The sequence below is a fragment of the Cinclus cinclus genome, chromosome 29 (genome assembly GCF_963662255.1).
Source record: "Cinclus cinclus chromosome 29, bCinCin1.1, whole genome shotgun sequence".
NCBI lineage: Eukaryota > Metazoa > Chordata > Aves > Passeriformes > Cinclidae > Cinclus > Cinclus cinclus.
The window spans coordinates 108,796-123,594 of record NC_085074.1 but is presented as its reverse complement, the minus strand read 5'-3'; the positions used below and the strand labels follow the sequence as shown (position 1 = coordinate 123,594).

The 14,799-nt window shown below is 56.5% G+C and overlaps 2 protein-coding genes across 12 annotated transcripts; both read left to right on the top strand.

Moving 5' to 3' along the window:
• The first annotated feature begins 21 nt into the window (after nucleotides 1-21).
• On the top strand, nucleotides 22-8,553 carry SLC20A1 (solute carrier family 20 member 1). Of its 2 annotated transcripts, XM_062510683.1 has the most exons (11): nucleotides 22-168; nucleotides 312-778; nucleotides 866-1,006; nucleotides 1,106-1,191; nucleotides 2,424-2,520; nucleotides 4,117-4,236; nucleotides 5,750-5,998; nucleotides 6,092-6,641; nucleotides 6,913-7,098; nucleotides 7,345-7,429; nucleotides 7,892-8,553. In XM_062510683.1, exons 2-11 carry the CDS (start codon nucleotides 463-465, stop codon nucleotides 8,051-8,053), a joined length of 1,992 nt encoding a protein of 663 aa, XP_062366667.1. In that variant the 5' UTR covers nucleotides 22-168; nucleotides 312-462; the 3' UTR covers nucleotides 8,054-8,553. The 2 variants fall into 2 exon arrangements, with proteins under 2 accessions (XP_062366667.1, XP_062366668.1); XM_062510684.1 differs by lacking the exon at nucleotides 6,913-7,098.
• Nucleotides 8,554-8,662: 109 nt separating this feature from the next.
• On the top strand, nucleotides 8,663-14,667 carry LOC134054757 (cytosolic purine 5'-nucleotidase-like). 10 transcript variants are annotated; one of them, XM_062510693.1, is made up of 18 exons: nucleotides 8,681-8,964; nucleotides 10,111-10,184; nucleotides 10,271-10,388; nucleotides 10,467-10,562; nucleotides 10,648-10,739; nucleotides 10,830-10,887; nucleotides 11,004-11,097; nucleotides 11,208-11,261; nucleotides 11,376-11,459; nucleotides 11,597-11,638; nucleotides 11,724-11,831; nucleotides 11,969-12,035; nucleotides 12,124-12,294; nucleotides 12,454-12,505; nucleotides 12,597-12,657; nucleotides 12,779-12,955; nucleotides 13,114-13,215; nucleotides 13,308-14,667. In XM_062510693.1, the coding sequence occupies exons 1-18, from the start codon at nucleotides 8,831-8,833 to the stop codon at nucleotides 13,353-13,355; spliced, it is 1,632 nt and encodes a 543-aa protein (XP_062366677.1). In that variant the 5' UTR covers nucleotides 8,681-8,830; the 3' UTR covers nucleotides 13,356-14,667. The 10 variants fall into 10 exon arrangements, with proteins under 10 accessions (XP_062366681.1, XP_062366677.1, XP_062366676.1 ...); XM_062510692.1 differs by having other exon boundaries at nucleotides 11,004-11,127; XM_062510696.1 differs by lacking the exon at nucleotides 8,681-8,964 and adding an exon at nucleotides 9,461-9,647 and having other exon boundaries at nucleotides 13,114-13,198; nucleotides 13,288-14,667.
• Nucleotides 14,668-14,799: the final 132 nt, after the last annotated feature.

Genomic DNA, 14,799 nt, shown 5'->3' with positions numbered 1-14,799 from the left:
GTTAAAGCGCGCCGGGCGCTGTGGCCGCGTCAGTCTGGGTGGCGGGGGTGGAGGGGAAATTGCTGGTGTCAGCCGGCATCTGCCGTGAGTGGAGCAGGGCCGGAGCGGCAGCGAAGCGGGACCGCAGCTGGGGATTCCCAGTTAGCGCGGCCCGGCTCGGCCCAGCTGGTGAGCGGAGGTGACGGGCGGGGGCGGACACACATACGCATGGCGGCGGGAGGGGGCGGTGGCGCGCGCGGGAGCGGCCGTTACCGGCGGCGGGAAGGGCCGGTATCCGGTGCTCATCCTGCTAAGCTCTGTCCTTCCCGCAGGATGAAGAGAGGCGCGGACCATGCCGCGGCACCTAGTCCCCAGCCCCTGCGACCGACAGGCCCGTAGGACGTCGCAGCCCCCCCGATCCCTATAGCGACCTTTCTATTTAATTTTATACCTAATTTATTAACCTATCGCCCCGCCGCCGCCATGGAACCGACCCCCGCGGTGCCCACCGTCCCCATGGTTGATTTCCTCTGGATGCTGGTCCTGGGCTTCATCATTGCCTTCGTCCTGGCCTTCTCTGTTGGTGCAAACGATGTGGCTAACTCCTTTGGCACGGCTGTGGGCTCGGGGGTGGTGACCCTGCGGCAGGCTTGCATCCTGGCCAGCATCTTTGAGACCGTGGGCTCTGTCCTGCTGGGAGCCAAGGTCAGTGAGACCATCCGGAAGGGTCTGATTGATGTAGAGATGTACAACTCCACACAGGAGCTGCTGATGGCAGGTTCAATCAGCTCTATGTCTGGTAAGGAGTAGGGAGGTCACAGTGTGGGGGCAGTATGTCCCAGGGTGCCTTGGTGATGGCTTTCTTAGTAGCCTGCTTCTTCTTCAGGATCTGCTGTGTGGCAGCTGATGGCTTCATTCTTGAAGCTCCCCATTTCTGGTACCCACTGCATTGTTGGAGCGACCATTGGCTTCTCACTGGTGGCCCAAGGGCAAGATGGTGTCAAGTGGTCTGAGTTGCTGAAGATTGGTAAGTCCAACTGGCAGAACTACCCCAACAGTGGGCCCCATGTGTCCTTGGGCTTCCTTTTCCAGCAGCAGGATGCTGATTGTGCCTTCCACTTTCTAGTGTTGTCTTGGTTCATCTCACCCCTTCTTTCGGGCATCATGTCTGCTATCCTGTTCTTCCTCGTCCAGAGGTTCATCCTCTGTAAGGTAAGGGCTATGTGCCCTGTTTTCTGACACTTTGGAGCTGTTGGCTGCTCTCAGTGGACTTGTTGGTTGGCTTATGGTCACAAGGGCCTCTCCTGGAATTTTCTGGAGTGTGTGTTGGCACTGGGGAGCCCTTTGGGAGTTGAAGGGGGGAGAAAATGGAGCCTGTAGCCACTCCAGAGTGGACCTGTAAGGTTTTGGGGCATCACCTCCCCTCTGAAACATAGGAGTTGTCCTGCATAGCTTCAGCAGGATCAGCCCTGTTTCCCAGTAGTCAAGTACCCCAGAATTGATAAGACCTCAGCTGTCAGGCTTTTCCAAAATCCTGGTGTAAGGATTTTTTTAATTTGGGATAGGCTGCAGGTGAAGGTGGTGATCCACAGCCATGGCTTTCCTCAGCCGGGAGGGACAGAATTCTTCCTGGGGCTGGAGAAACCACATTGCTTCCACCTAGGACCCCAGCTATGCAGAGAAACTCCAGCATTTTTCTCTGCATATCAGAGGTTGAATTCCTTTAAGTTTTACAATTCAAATGTTAAGATATTATTGCTGGCAGCCCTTTAAAACAGTTCAGCATCACCGCTGTCACAGTAACCTTGTGTAGCCAACCTCCCAAAATGGAGCTGGCCCTGTCGTGCTCTATTCTGGTGCTGAGCAGTCCAGTTGCTCTGTTCTGCTTGGCATTCAGGAAGGCTTGGTGTGTTTGTCCTGATGCCAAATCCAAATTGCTGGGCAAGCAGTGGGATTTAAACACTTCTGCTGCTGAGGTGTGGGCCTTGCTGCCAGGTATATGTGGTTAAATAAGCTCCTTTGTGAGTATTGGACTTCTTAAGTTGTTCAAGTCAGTTGGAAAGGATAAAAGCTTTGGAAGTTCTTGGGGAATTGAAAGAAAAATGTAAATGGAGGTGGCAGTTTGGGGTGCCAGAGAATCAGTTCAGAAGCCAGGTAGAGGTAAGTTCTTCCAGGCTTGGGCATGCTGGAACCCTTGGCTGAGCCTGTCATAGCTCTTTGGGGAGCTTTGTGGGATCCAGGTGTTGTGCTACCTCCTGCCCTCCCAGCTGGGGGGCATTTGACTGTGGGTTGTTCCCACAGTAAATAAAAGCTGTTGGGAGCTGTCATCTGTAGATGACTAAGGGTACAAACCCTTTCTGGAAAGTATCTGTTACTAAGCTGCTCATTGGCTGCTACACAGCCCCCCAGTCTACCTCTCTACAGCACTGATCTGTGTTTTCCAGGCAGATCCTGTTCCCAATGGCCTGCGAGCTTTGCCTGTCTTCTATGCTTGCACGGTGGGAATCAACCTCTTCTCCATCATGTACACTGGGGCACCCTGTAAGTGCACAGCAGAATGCTTGAAACTGAATTTTGAAATTCTTTCTAAAGCTTCCATTAAATGCACGATTTACCCCTTTTTTGCTTTACAGGGCTGACATCTCCTAGAAGGCGGCTGGCCTGTGCCGGTTATGGAAAGCGGCAGGCTAGCCTGCACTGTCTGGGCTAGGTAGTTGCCCAGCCAAAGAGACCTGCTCAAACTAAACTCCTCCAGACCTTTCTCCTTAGACTTCCCAGGACTGGCCAATAACATGACTTCCCCTTCCCTTCTCTTACCTGTGCTAAAGCTCAGGTATCTGCTGACTGCTGAAGAGATTCCTCAGGCTGCTGGTGGTAGGGCCAGGAGCAGGGAATGGGGCTGGGCCTCCTGGTTCATCCTGTCCCTAAAAACAAGTGAATTGCTGATGTCAAGAACTGGCCCATGTGCTACAGAGTCTTAGCTTCAGTTGCAAAAGCCAAACTAAGATGCTGGATTGCAGGGGACAGATCACGAGCAGGACTGAGAGGGGACAGCTGGATTTACCCGTGGAGCCAGAGGCTCTGTCACTTCCATTGTTTGCTGGCCTGTGCTGTTTTTTGGTGTGAGCATGGGTTTCCTGTTGTGGGGGAGCCACTGGAGATGGGATGTGGGCAGGCAGTGCTGGCTCTGGCAGGGTTTGCTCTGTAAGCAGTGGTTGGGAATTTCTTTGGTGGAACGTTTGCTACCCCTTCCCTGGGCTCTTCAACATGGGAGAAAGGAGGATAGACCTGCAGTGGTACTGCTGGGGGCACTGGGGCTGCTCCAAAATCACTTGATCATTTGGCATGTCCAAATCTGTGTTTATCCTGCATCCTGAACTGCTGAGTGAGCTAGCTTTAGGTTGTTCAAGTACAGGGTTTCTAGGCAGATCTGCACCTGGGAGAGGTGCTTCAGGAGCAGTTAGTCACTGCCTGCAACAACAAATGCAGGGTTTGGATTGTCATGAGCACCTGAGGCCCTTCCTGGGGTTGTGTGATGCCAGACCTCTGCTCAAAGTCAGGCTGCCTGTGAGAATGCTCCTAAGTGGATCATGTATCACCTCAGATGCCATTAAGCCTAAATTTCCATTGACTCCTGGAGCAGAAGAGCTGCCCTCCCCAGCAGCTGGAGGGACTGGTGAGCTCTGGGTGAAGCAGCCCAAGCTTCTGTTTCCTCTCCAGAGCAGGGAGGCAGCACTGGCACTGCAGTAGCCATACTGGGAGGTGTGTTTTTATTTTTTTTTTTTTTTTTTTTTTTTTTTTTTTTGTTTTTGTTTTTTTTTTTTTGGCATTGCAGCAAATGAGGAGACAAGAGCTGTGTGGAGCCTAGGGCATGCACTGCTCTGTACAGGGTTTGGCTGGGGGAAGGGGCTGTGTATAATCAGCTGCTGATGGGGAACATGACCCGTGGGGCTCAGAGGGTATACCTGGGATCTCGGCATGGTCAGCAATGCCTTCCCAGTACTGTTTTCCCCTGTCAGGTGGGTTATCCCACGGCTATTGCAGGTGATGGAGTCTCTGTGCCTGGGAAAACCAAAATCATATATTGAGGAGGTTTTTGCCCAGAGGTTTTCAAAGATCCATTATTTTATTTCCTAGTGCTGGGCTTTGACAAACTTCCTCTGTGGGGTATCCTCCTAATTTCGGCGGGGTGTGCTGTTGTCTGTGCTCTCGTCGTCTGGTTCTTTGTATGTCCGAGAATGAAGAAGAAAATTGACCGTAAGTATCACATCCCTCTATACTCCTTGGGGAAGGGCATGTTCTGGCCAACTGACTTCTCTTCCCAGTGGACTATCCCATTAGCTGTGGGGCTGTTATTAACAGAATCCTCAGGGTTTAATCTGCTCCAAATCACTGGGCCACTCACCACATTGGGCTCTGCCTGCTCCCAACACAGGCATCCAAATCCCCACCCAGGTGCAGCTGTTGTGCTGCTGAGCAGTGTCTGGGGCTGACTGATCTGTGGAGTGGTCTCTCCTGGAGCTGTGGGCAGTATCAGACAGCTTGTCCCACTATAATAGAGGAGAGAGAAGGCAAGAGAGAATGTGCCTGTTGTAACCTTTAATTTTCTCATACTTGCTGAGCAATCCTTGGTCTGTCTGATGCAGATCACAAGTTTAAAGCTGATGAGATCGCTTCCCTGTAGCAAAAAAACCCCAAAACACTCTATTGAAAGACATCCAAAGGATCAGCCCTGAGCCCTGCCTCCAGAGCAGTACTTGGAACTGCATGTGGTCCTGAATATCAATGATGTGTGCAAGCCGGAGCCTTGGGAGGTGGTGGGGGGGGGGGGGGGGGGGGATGTCCTTGTTGTGCTGGTGTAATTGGGGTGTGACTAACAGCTTTATGGCTGCTCTTGGCAATCCTCCAGCTGTTTAACTTAATTCCTGCCCGTGAGGTAAGGTAGGCTCTTGCGCCTGGCAGACATGCTCCCTGCCTGCCCACAGCATCCCTGGGAGGAGGTGGGCATGCAGGGGGAGACAGTTCTGCTGGGACTGGATGCCAGGATGAAGGGTTGATGCCACAACCCAGCCCTTAAGGCAAACAAAGTGATGGGAAAATGGTCATGTTTATGACAAGAAGGTGGTTTTGGTTGCTGTCTGAAGGACCTGACCTCATGTTTTCACCTAGAGAAAACATACTTTTCCTGTTAGAGGTGGAGGAACAACCTCAGCTTGTATGGTTGGGTGCTGCTGGTTTGGCTCCCTAGGGTGGACAGGAAACCAGGCTGCCTTTGAGAGGTGGAGACAAGCTCCTGTTTGGGTTTGTCATCCACCAGTGGAAGCTGGAGAGGAGCCCAGTCTGGAGCTGCTGGGCTGGTAGATGAGCTGAGCTCTCTGGGTGCCTTTCTGTCAGCTCCAGGGGTCATAACCTGTCCAGAAGTGGGTCCAGAGCATCCCACTGCCCACAGGGATGGGACAAACATGGCCCAAAGAGGAAGCTCTGCACTAGACATTGCTGACATAAAAGCCTCATAATGGTGTTCACCACACCCAGTGTGGGTGGGGGTGCCTAAAATAGGACATGAGCTGGCTTAGATGGTTTGGCTGTTGTGCTTGGGACAAGGTGTGACTGTCCAGCAGTTTCCAAAGTTCAGGATGGGGAGGAGCTGTAAGTTTTATTTGTCTGCCATAAATCTAAGTGGCAAGGGGGGTGGGCTTGCTGCTGGCATTGGATGCAGTGGTGGAAAGGTGTTTGATGGTGGCTGCCCATCTTAATTTTATCTCTTTAGGGGAGATAAAATCAAGTCCTTCTGAAAGCCCCTTGATGGAGAAGAACGTTTGCCCAAAGGAGGAGCAAGAGGAGGTCAAGATGCCCCTGGGTGATGCCAAGGGCCCTGCTGCTGACGAAGGGTTGGCCATCCCCCTCCGGGCAGTGGTGGAGGAGAGGATGGTCTCCTTCAACCTGGGGGAGCTGGAGGAGGCGCCAGAGCATGAGGGGCTTCCCAGCCTTGACTTGAAGGAAACAAGCATTGACAGTGGTGAGTAGAAGGGGGGTGGTCCAGGTTGTAAGACTTCCGCAACAGCAGGCAGCCCTTGGTGCTAACCCCTCCACCCGCTGTCCCTCCTGGCAGGAGCTGTGCGGCTGCCCAATGGCAACCTGGTCCACCTGAGCCAGGCAGTGGGCCACCAGCTGGGCTCAAGTGGGCAGTACCAGTACCACACTGTACACAAGGACTCCGGCCTCTACAAGGAGCTGTTGCACAAGCTGCATCTAGCCAAGATGGGGGACTGCATGGGGGACTCGGGGGACAAGCCCCTACGGCGCAATAACAGCTATACCTCCTACACCATGGCCATCTGTGGCATGCCCCTGGACTCTCTGCGTGCCAGGGATAGCGAGGACGGGGAGAAGCTGAGCTGGTCTGTGGTGGACTCCAAGAAGAGGGTCCGCATGGACAGCTACACGAGCTACTGCAACGCAGTGGCAGATGCACACCCGGCTGCGGATGTGGACTTGAACACAGCCCAGGCAGAGCTGGGTGCCAGTGACCACAAGGGCAGCAGTAGGTCCCTGGAAGAGTGGCATGAGCAGGATAAGCCTGAGGTGTCTCTACTCTTCCAGTTCCTGCAGATCCTCACAGCCTGCTTTGGCTCCTTTGCTCATGGTGGCAATGATGTCAGGTCAGTGGAATCAGTGGGAGCCAAGGAGGCTGCTAGCTGGGGCTAGTGCTAACAGAATAATGGAATCGCAAAATAGTTTGGGGTTGGAAGGGACCTTAAATATAATCTTGTTCCAACCCCCTGCCATGGACATGCTCTTCTTGATCAGGTTGTTCCATGCACCATCCAACTTGGCCTTGAACACTTCCAGTTCTGTCTATCACTATCCAGTTCATATTCTATCTTGCCAAGAGCCTCTGGCCCTCTAGACCAGATCCTCTTTCTCTTCCAGCAATGCCATTGGGCCCCTGGTTGCACTCTTCCTGGTCTATCAGACGGGCAATGTGGCTACCAAGGTGGCAACTCCCATCTGGCTGCTTCTCTATGGGGGTGCAGGGATTTGCATTGGCTTGTGGGTCTGGGGAAGGAGAGTCATCCAGACAATGGGGAAGGACCTGACTCCCATCACACCATCCAGGTAAGGGCTACCATGGAGCAGAGAGGAGGTTCCAGGCAGTCTGAGAGCTGCATTCTGCTCCAGGAGCTACTCCCTTCTCTCTTGGGGGTTTCAGTGGTGGAGCTGGGGTATGTGTGGCTCCAACACCTTGCTGCATCCTGTGGAATTCATCCAGGGGTCTGGAGAGCCAAGCTGTGCTGTCTTGAGCCTACTGGGTTTTTTGGGGTATCTAGTGCCCCAATTCTGATCTGCTTTCTGTCTCTGCAGTGGCTTCAGCATTGAGCTGGCATCAGCACTGACAGTGGTCATTGCCTCCAATGTTGGACTCCCAATCAGCACAACCCACTGCAAGGTAGGAGTAGTGGGGGGATGGCTTTGGTACAGTGTGAGCTCTGTTCCTGAATCTTGGTGTTCATTGGGCTGAGCTGTGTAGGAGGCCCCACTCTGAGCCACTGTCAGCTCCCACCTCTGCCACTTGCATCTCAATGTGAGGTGGCAGCGGCTGCCTAGCTGTGGGGGGGGGGGTCCCTGGGGCACTTGGGAGATGATGGGAAAACAAAACCCCTTTCATGGTCCCCTAGACTCTGCCAAGAAACTGTGGGAAACCAAATGCTGTGGGGTCCTGGTCCTGTCCCCACTCTCAGGTAGCAACTCCTTGTCCTGCACTCCCTGCCTGTGCTCTGTGAGGTCCCCACAGTCTGGAGCAGGACCTAGGGCTCTGGCCTAGGGGGTGAAGGAGTGCATGTTGCAGGGGGGAGGGGGGGCATGCAGCTGCCTGCTCTGGTGCTGAGCTGTGCCCTTACTCCTTGGGCAGGTAGGCTCAGTAGTCTCAGTGGGCTGGCTGCGCTCCAGGAAGGCAGTGGACTGGCGCCTCTTCCGAAACATCTTCATGGCGTGGTTTGTCACTGTTCCCATCTCTGGCCTCATTAGCGCTGCCATCATGGCTGTCTTCAAGTTCGCTGTCCTAAAGGTGTGAGGGCACCAGGTCTCCCGCTGCTCCTGCTTCCTGCTGCTGTCCTCCCTCGATGAGCCACTGAGGCTGCCTGCTCTGGGGTAGCAGCTGTGCCTATCTGCACACAGTGCTGTCACTGAAGTATTTTTTTTTATATATATATATATAATTGTCGTGGCGCTAACATTGTGGGGGGTGCACTGCCAGGGCTGTATTTGCCCCCAGGTGCTCTGCCTCATGTGCTGTAGCTGTTAGAGAAGCAGTTACTGGGGCCACTTCCTCCCTTCTACTGCTCCCCTGCTAGTGATTTCTTGGGGGAGGGACAGCTTCGTCCTTGCCTGCCCTGGAGCAAAAGGCTGGGGCGTCATGGGATACCCCTGTTGCAGGCTGGGCAGTGTTCAGCTTTACCTCCATTGCCCTAGGGCTGTGGATGCCATCCTGCTCGGGGGCCCTGGGGGCTTGCCCTCTGGCCCCTGTCACTGCTGCTACCTCGGACATTAAATAAAGATTTCCTTTGTAGGCCAGTGGTGCCTGTGGTTCTGGGGATTTGGAATACAGTGGGGGCCAGGTCCTATCCCATAGCCCTTTCTACGTTGGCCCTGTACCCCAGGAGGGAGCTGGGGCCAAAGATAAGAGCCCCAGTTCCCCCCCTCTATCAGGGGAGGAGCTGTGACCAGCTCAGTGCAGGGGTTATCAGGGCCCTGCACCTGGGAGCAGCCTCTGGCCCCCGTCAGCCCCAGCCCCCGTGTGTAGTGGTGCGTGTGTCTGGCCGTGTGTCCGCCCCTCTACAGCCCTGGGGCGATGGCTTCTGTGCTGTCCCTTCGTGGGCCAGGGGATGCTCACTCCTGCCTGGGTCAAGGCCGATCCCCACGTCAGCGGCCCCGGGCTGTCGCAAGACCATCGGTGGGGGCAGCTGGGGGAGTGGTCCGACAGACGTAGGTTTCCAGAGGTGCTTTATGTGCTGCGTGGGGATGCTAACGCAGCCCCGTGGGAAGGGGGGGGTTGCTGTGTTCCACGGGTCGTGGGTACTCCAGCCTGTTCCCCATCTGCCCCTCGTGTGAGGCCTGGGCGGATGTGCTCCCTTTGGGGCGGTGGCAAGGTCGGTCCCTGACCCCGGTTAATGATTTGCTGCCGGGTGCTTCCCGCTGCCAGCGGCGCCGCTGGGCAAACAGCAGCCCGGGGCTCCGGGCCCGCGGCGGGGGGGGGGGGGGGTATGTGACCATGACGGGGGTAACGCGGTGGCATGGCCGAGGATCGGGGAGTGCCGTTCAGGGAGGGCATGGGGAGCACTCCCTGTGTGCGGGGCCCACGCGTGAGGAGGTCTCTGTACTGCATGGAGGGATCACGGGGGGGGGGGGGTGGGGGGGGTGACTGCCCCATTTGGGGGTCATCGCCTCGGGGTGCCCCGGCTCCGTCCCCGCTGTGCTGTCCGAGGCGGGGCCGGGATCGGCCGGTGGCCGGGGAGGGGCGGTTCCGCAGGGCCCTGTTAAAGCGGCGGTGGCCGGAGGCGGTGGCCGGAGGCGGTGGCGATGGGCAGCGAGGGACAGCGGGGCCCGGCGGCGGCCCGGGGCCCGGGACAGGGCGACCCGCGGGCCCTGCGGAGGGACTGCCAGCAGCGGTGGGCTGAGGACTCCGCGGGCACTGGCGGGCAACGGGGGCAGCAGGACTTGGGGATGCGGGGCGAAGGCTTGGGAGGGCACGTGGGGAGGGAAGCAGGTCCCGATAAAAGGGTCCCGGGGTTCAGGTACGGGAGAGATACTTGTCGTATCAGGAGAGGGCTGAGCCCTGGGTGTCATGTAGACATACTGGGGTTGGGGCAGGTCCAAACAGGGGCTCACTGTTTGGACTCCCTCCTGCTTGGGAGGGACACTGTTTGGACTCACTCCTGCCTTCCAGATCCAAAGCCCATTTTTCTGCTCCAGTAACTTGCTGTGGGGGTCCTGGGCTAGGATGAACACACAGCCCTCCCAAAGCACTGACCAGCAACTGGGATAGGGAAACATGACCCCATCTCTTCCTCTGTACCACCCCCAGCCCTAAACCTCTCCTCACCCCATAACTGCCCCCGTGGTCACCCTCAGGATCTTCGTCAACCGGAGCTTGGCGCTGGAGAAAATCAAGTGCTTTGGCTTTGACATGGACTACACCTTGGCCAGTGCGTTTTGGGGGAGCCCTAAGGTAGGGTGGGGTAGTGGTGGGATTCTTCCAGACCCTGCCCATATGCCCCTTTACACCCTGCAGTGTATAAGTCCCCTGACTACGAGGAGCTGGCCTTCAGTCTGTTGCTGGAGCACCTTGTTGCCATTGGATACCCTCCTGAGATCCTTGCCTACAAATATGACCCCACCTTCCCCACCCGGTCAGTTTGTGGAGGGTGTCCCAGAGATGGGAGGGGAAGTGAGTGCCCCCCGCATCCACTGACAGCTGTGTGGTGCAGGGGGCTGGTGTTTGATGCCCTGTATGGGAACCTGCTGAAGGTGGATTCCCATGGGAACCTGCTGGTCTGTGCCCATGGCTTCCGCTTCCTCAAGGGGTGAGTCTGCAAATTCACCACCCCTGGGGCAAGGGGAAGTTTGGGATCCCTCAGGGTGGAGTCCAGCTCCATGTTCCCTCCCCAGAGCTGAAATCCTCCACTACTACCCCAACAAGTTCATCCAGAGGGATGACATGAAGCGCTTCCACATCCTCAACACCCTCTTCAACCTCACAGGTGAGTGAGACCTCCTATTGTCCTAGCCCTCCCACCACCCTGTGTGGCTGTCTTGCCCTGCACCTCATCTCACAGCCCGTTCCCCCACAGAGGCCCACCTCTATGCCTGTCTTGTGGACTTTTTCACCAACTGCTCCAGATATGTTAAGTAAGAGAGACATGGTGGATGGGGGCTTGGTATTGGATTGGACAAGGGTTAAATCTTGGGGGGAGCTTGCCTTAGCAGGGCATCCCCTTCACCCCCTCCCTTCCTGACTGTTGCAGCTGTGACACTGGCTACAAGCATGGGAACCTCTTCATGTCCTTCCGCAGCATGTTCCAGGATGTGCGCGAGGCCATGGACCATGTCCACCTCTCCGTGGGTGCAGTGGGCAGGGGGCTGGTCGTGGTGGGTGCTGAGAGTGCTGGGGTTTCCCCACACACACACCCTGGGAGATTTTGGCCAGCTCTACCCCATCCTTTCTGCAGGGCTGCCTCAAGGAGAAGACACTAGAGAATCTGGAGAAATATGTGGTGAAGGATGTGAGTTGTACAAAACTCCTGTGGACCCCTCCCTACTCTGGTTCCTGCAGTCAATTCTTTGTGCCCTGCCCCCCCTGCCCCTGTGCTTCCCCCCACTGACTTGCCCCTCATTAGCCCCGTGTGCCACTGCTGCTGAGCCGCATGAAGGAGGTGGGGAAGGTCTTCCTGGCCACCAACAGTGACTACACCTACACTGATGTGAGTAAGGGATGTCCATATCCCCCACCACCAGGCCCAGCATACCCTGGATGGGGGAGGCAGAGGGGATGTGTTGAAGCACAGGCGGGATCTGCCTTCCCTGGGGGCAGCAGTGATGACACCAGATGTCCTTGCAGGCCATTATGTCCTACCTGTTTGACTTCAGCAATGAGGACGAGGTGAGTCTGTCCCCATGTGAGCTGGGTGGGGGGTGCAGGGTGCCCATCAACATCCTCTTGTTGACACCCTCCCCGGTATCCACAGGCTGACGTCCCACAGCGCCCCTGGAGGTCCTATTTCGATCTGATTGTTGTGGACACCCGCAAGCCCCTCTTCTTTGCTGAGGGCACTGTCTTGCGCCAAGTGGACACGGTGGGGACCACTCCCTTGCTGCAGGGCTAGTTGGGGTGGGGGGCACTTTTTAGGCACCAAGGTAGATTCACAGCTGGTTGCACACCAAGCAGGCACAGTTAACAGTGTCCCCATCCTGGGGTCCTCTTGTCCTGCAGGACACAGGGAAACTGCGCATTGGGACATACACTGGCCCCCTCCAGCACTGCACTGTCTACTCTGGTGGTAAGTGCCCAGCTGGGCTCTGTCTGAGCTCTGCAGGCAGCACAGGGGGACATGCCCACCCCCCCACCTTGACCCCCGGCTGTCACAGGCTCCTCAGATGTGGTGTGTGACCTCCTGGGTGTGAAGGGCAAAGACATCCTCTACATGGGGGACCACATCTTTGGGGACATCCTCAAATCCAAGAAGAGGCAGGGCTGGCGCACCTTTCTGGTGGTGCCTGAGCTGGCTCGTGAGCTGCAGGTCTGGACAGAGAAGAGTGGTGAGCAGTGCCGGGTTGGGGACACAGACCTTTCCATGCAAGGGAAGGTGGCCTGGAGCATCTTACACCCCTCAATGGCCAGTGCCCTGACCCTCTTTGTCAGTTGTGCTGGGCAGTGGGTGATGCTCTTGCACTGAGCTGGCCCTGTCACCCTTGCAGAGCTGTTTGAGGAGCTGCGGAGCCTGGATCTCTTCCTGGCTGAGCTATACCAGTGAGTCGGTTAGGGTGGGAGACAGGCAGGGGTGGGAGCACCTATGGGGAACCCTCCAGGTGAGCCCTTAGCCTGGTCTGTTCCATTCCAGGCACTTGGATAGTGGCAGTAGTGAGTGCCCAGACATCAGCTCCATCAAGCGTAGGATCCAGGTGACACCCAGGGCACTATCCCAGCTGACATGCAGCTCAGCTCACCCCCCCTCCCACAGCTTCCTCTGTGGGGGCCCCCCAGGGACCATTGGGGGCCCTGACTGTCCTGCTGCACCCACAGAAAGTCACACATGAGATGGATATGTGCTATGGAAAGATGGGCAGCCTCTTCCGCTGTGGCTCACGTCAGACACTCTTTGCCAACCAGCTGATGCGCTATGCAGACCTCTACGCCGCCTCCTTCATCAACTTCCTCTATTACCCCTTCAGCTACCTCTTCCGGGCACCCCCTGTCCTGGTATGCAGCCCCCAGCCCCTGCTGGTCAACCACTGTGCCTCAGTTTCCCACCCTGCCTGAGGGGGACATGAGGCTTATAGAGGTGTTGGGTGGGCACCCAACCCCTTTGGCTCGCTGGTGCCAGCTTCTCTCTGGGAGCCTTGTCCACTCCTCTGCAGATGGCCCATGAGTCAACAGTGGAGCACTCTCGGCCAGACTCAGGGGACACGGTCACTGCCCTTCCGCCCTGGCTAGCCCAGCATGGTGACCCTGGCCAGCAGGTGGGTGGCAGGGAACAGAGGGGCAGAAGATCATGGGCGTCCTGATGCCCTAGAGGTCCTGTGCCCACTGAGCCCCTTCTGCACTGTCTCAGATCTCCCAGGACTCGAGTGGGGAGGAGGAAGATGATGGAGAAGCCTGACCACACCCCCAACTGCTGCCATGCCCGGTGCCAGACCCACAGGAGGACATTAAGTGGCCTTGGACCACTTGCACTGCCAGATAGAAGCCACTCATGGCCAACTACCACCTCTGGTGGCCACAGGATAGCTGGTAGCCCTGAGTCACGGCCCCTGTCACACCTGTCCCTGGGCAGTTAGAACCTTCTCCTGACTGAACCCAGAGCCAGGAGACGGGCACCCAAAATCCTGCTAGCTCCTATATCCTTTATATTCATATCTGTCTGGTACCCCTCTAACTCCTACCTCTCCCACCAGCTCAATGCCTGCCTGGGGCTATCCAATGCTAGGGTGAACAGGCAGTGCCACTGCTACAGTATTACTGGAGGCCCCACTGCAGCAGCTGGTGTCCCAGCAACTCCTGCCCCTTTAGCCTCTGGGCCTGGCCCTGAGCACTGCAATGCTGGGTGGAGGGGGTGGGGCTGTGGAAGTGACAGCTGTTCCAGTGGAACCCCCTTCACCTGCTGTTCCCCCTTTTCTATTTATAAAAGATACTCAAAACTCCTGGCACCGCAGAGACATAAAACTGGCTGCTTTAAAGGAAAAGTGCTTTGTCCTTGCACCTGAGAGGTGGGAGCAAAGGGTAGTCTCCAAATCCTTGTCCAGCAGCGGGGACAAGCACGAGCCCCTGGGGAGAAGGGGTGGCCCAAAACTATCCCAAATTCTACAGCAGAGGGAGCCAGCCCCATGCCAAAACTCTAGCACACTGCTCCGAGACATCTGCCAGCATCCATGATTCAGTGGAGATGCTGAGCCAAGGCTGGGGTTGGGTGCAGCATGAAGGAGAGAGGAGGCAAAAGAGCGTGATGGGGCCAGGACCACTGCTTGCTGGGGCTGGGTAGATGACAGTAGGGCTCTGTATGGTCACTGCTCACAGCAGAGAGCACCTGCCAATCCCCTCGCCAGCCTCCTGCCTGGTACCTTGTTCCACTGCCTGCTCCAAGTGCAGGGACAGCAGCAGAAGGGGCCTGAGTGCACTTACAGGGTTCATCTGTCCCCACACCCCAACCATGTCCAGGAGTTGGGGGCCTGGCCTGCTGCACCCCAAGGTCCTCTGCAACCCTTGGTGCTGCTGTCAGTCTCAGAGTCTGCACAGAAGCTGCTGGGGCACTACAGGTTCCTCAGCCCCTCAGGTAGAGCCATTGCTACCACCTATGCCTCCAGACACCAAGTCTGCACATATGCCTCTGAGTAGGGGACATATAGATGCTATGCAGGTAGGGCACGAGGCAGTTCCAGAGCAAATAGCTCAGGACATTGCTTCCAAACACTGGGAGGTGCCTGGAACATTGCAGTCCAACTGACACCATTCTACAGCAGGAAAACCAAAGTGTGTGTCATGGCAGAGGAGCTGAGGGCAGTCCTGGGGGACAGAGTCCCAGGAGACATAGCTGGTGTCTCTACGCC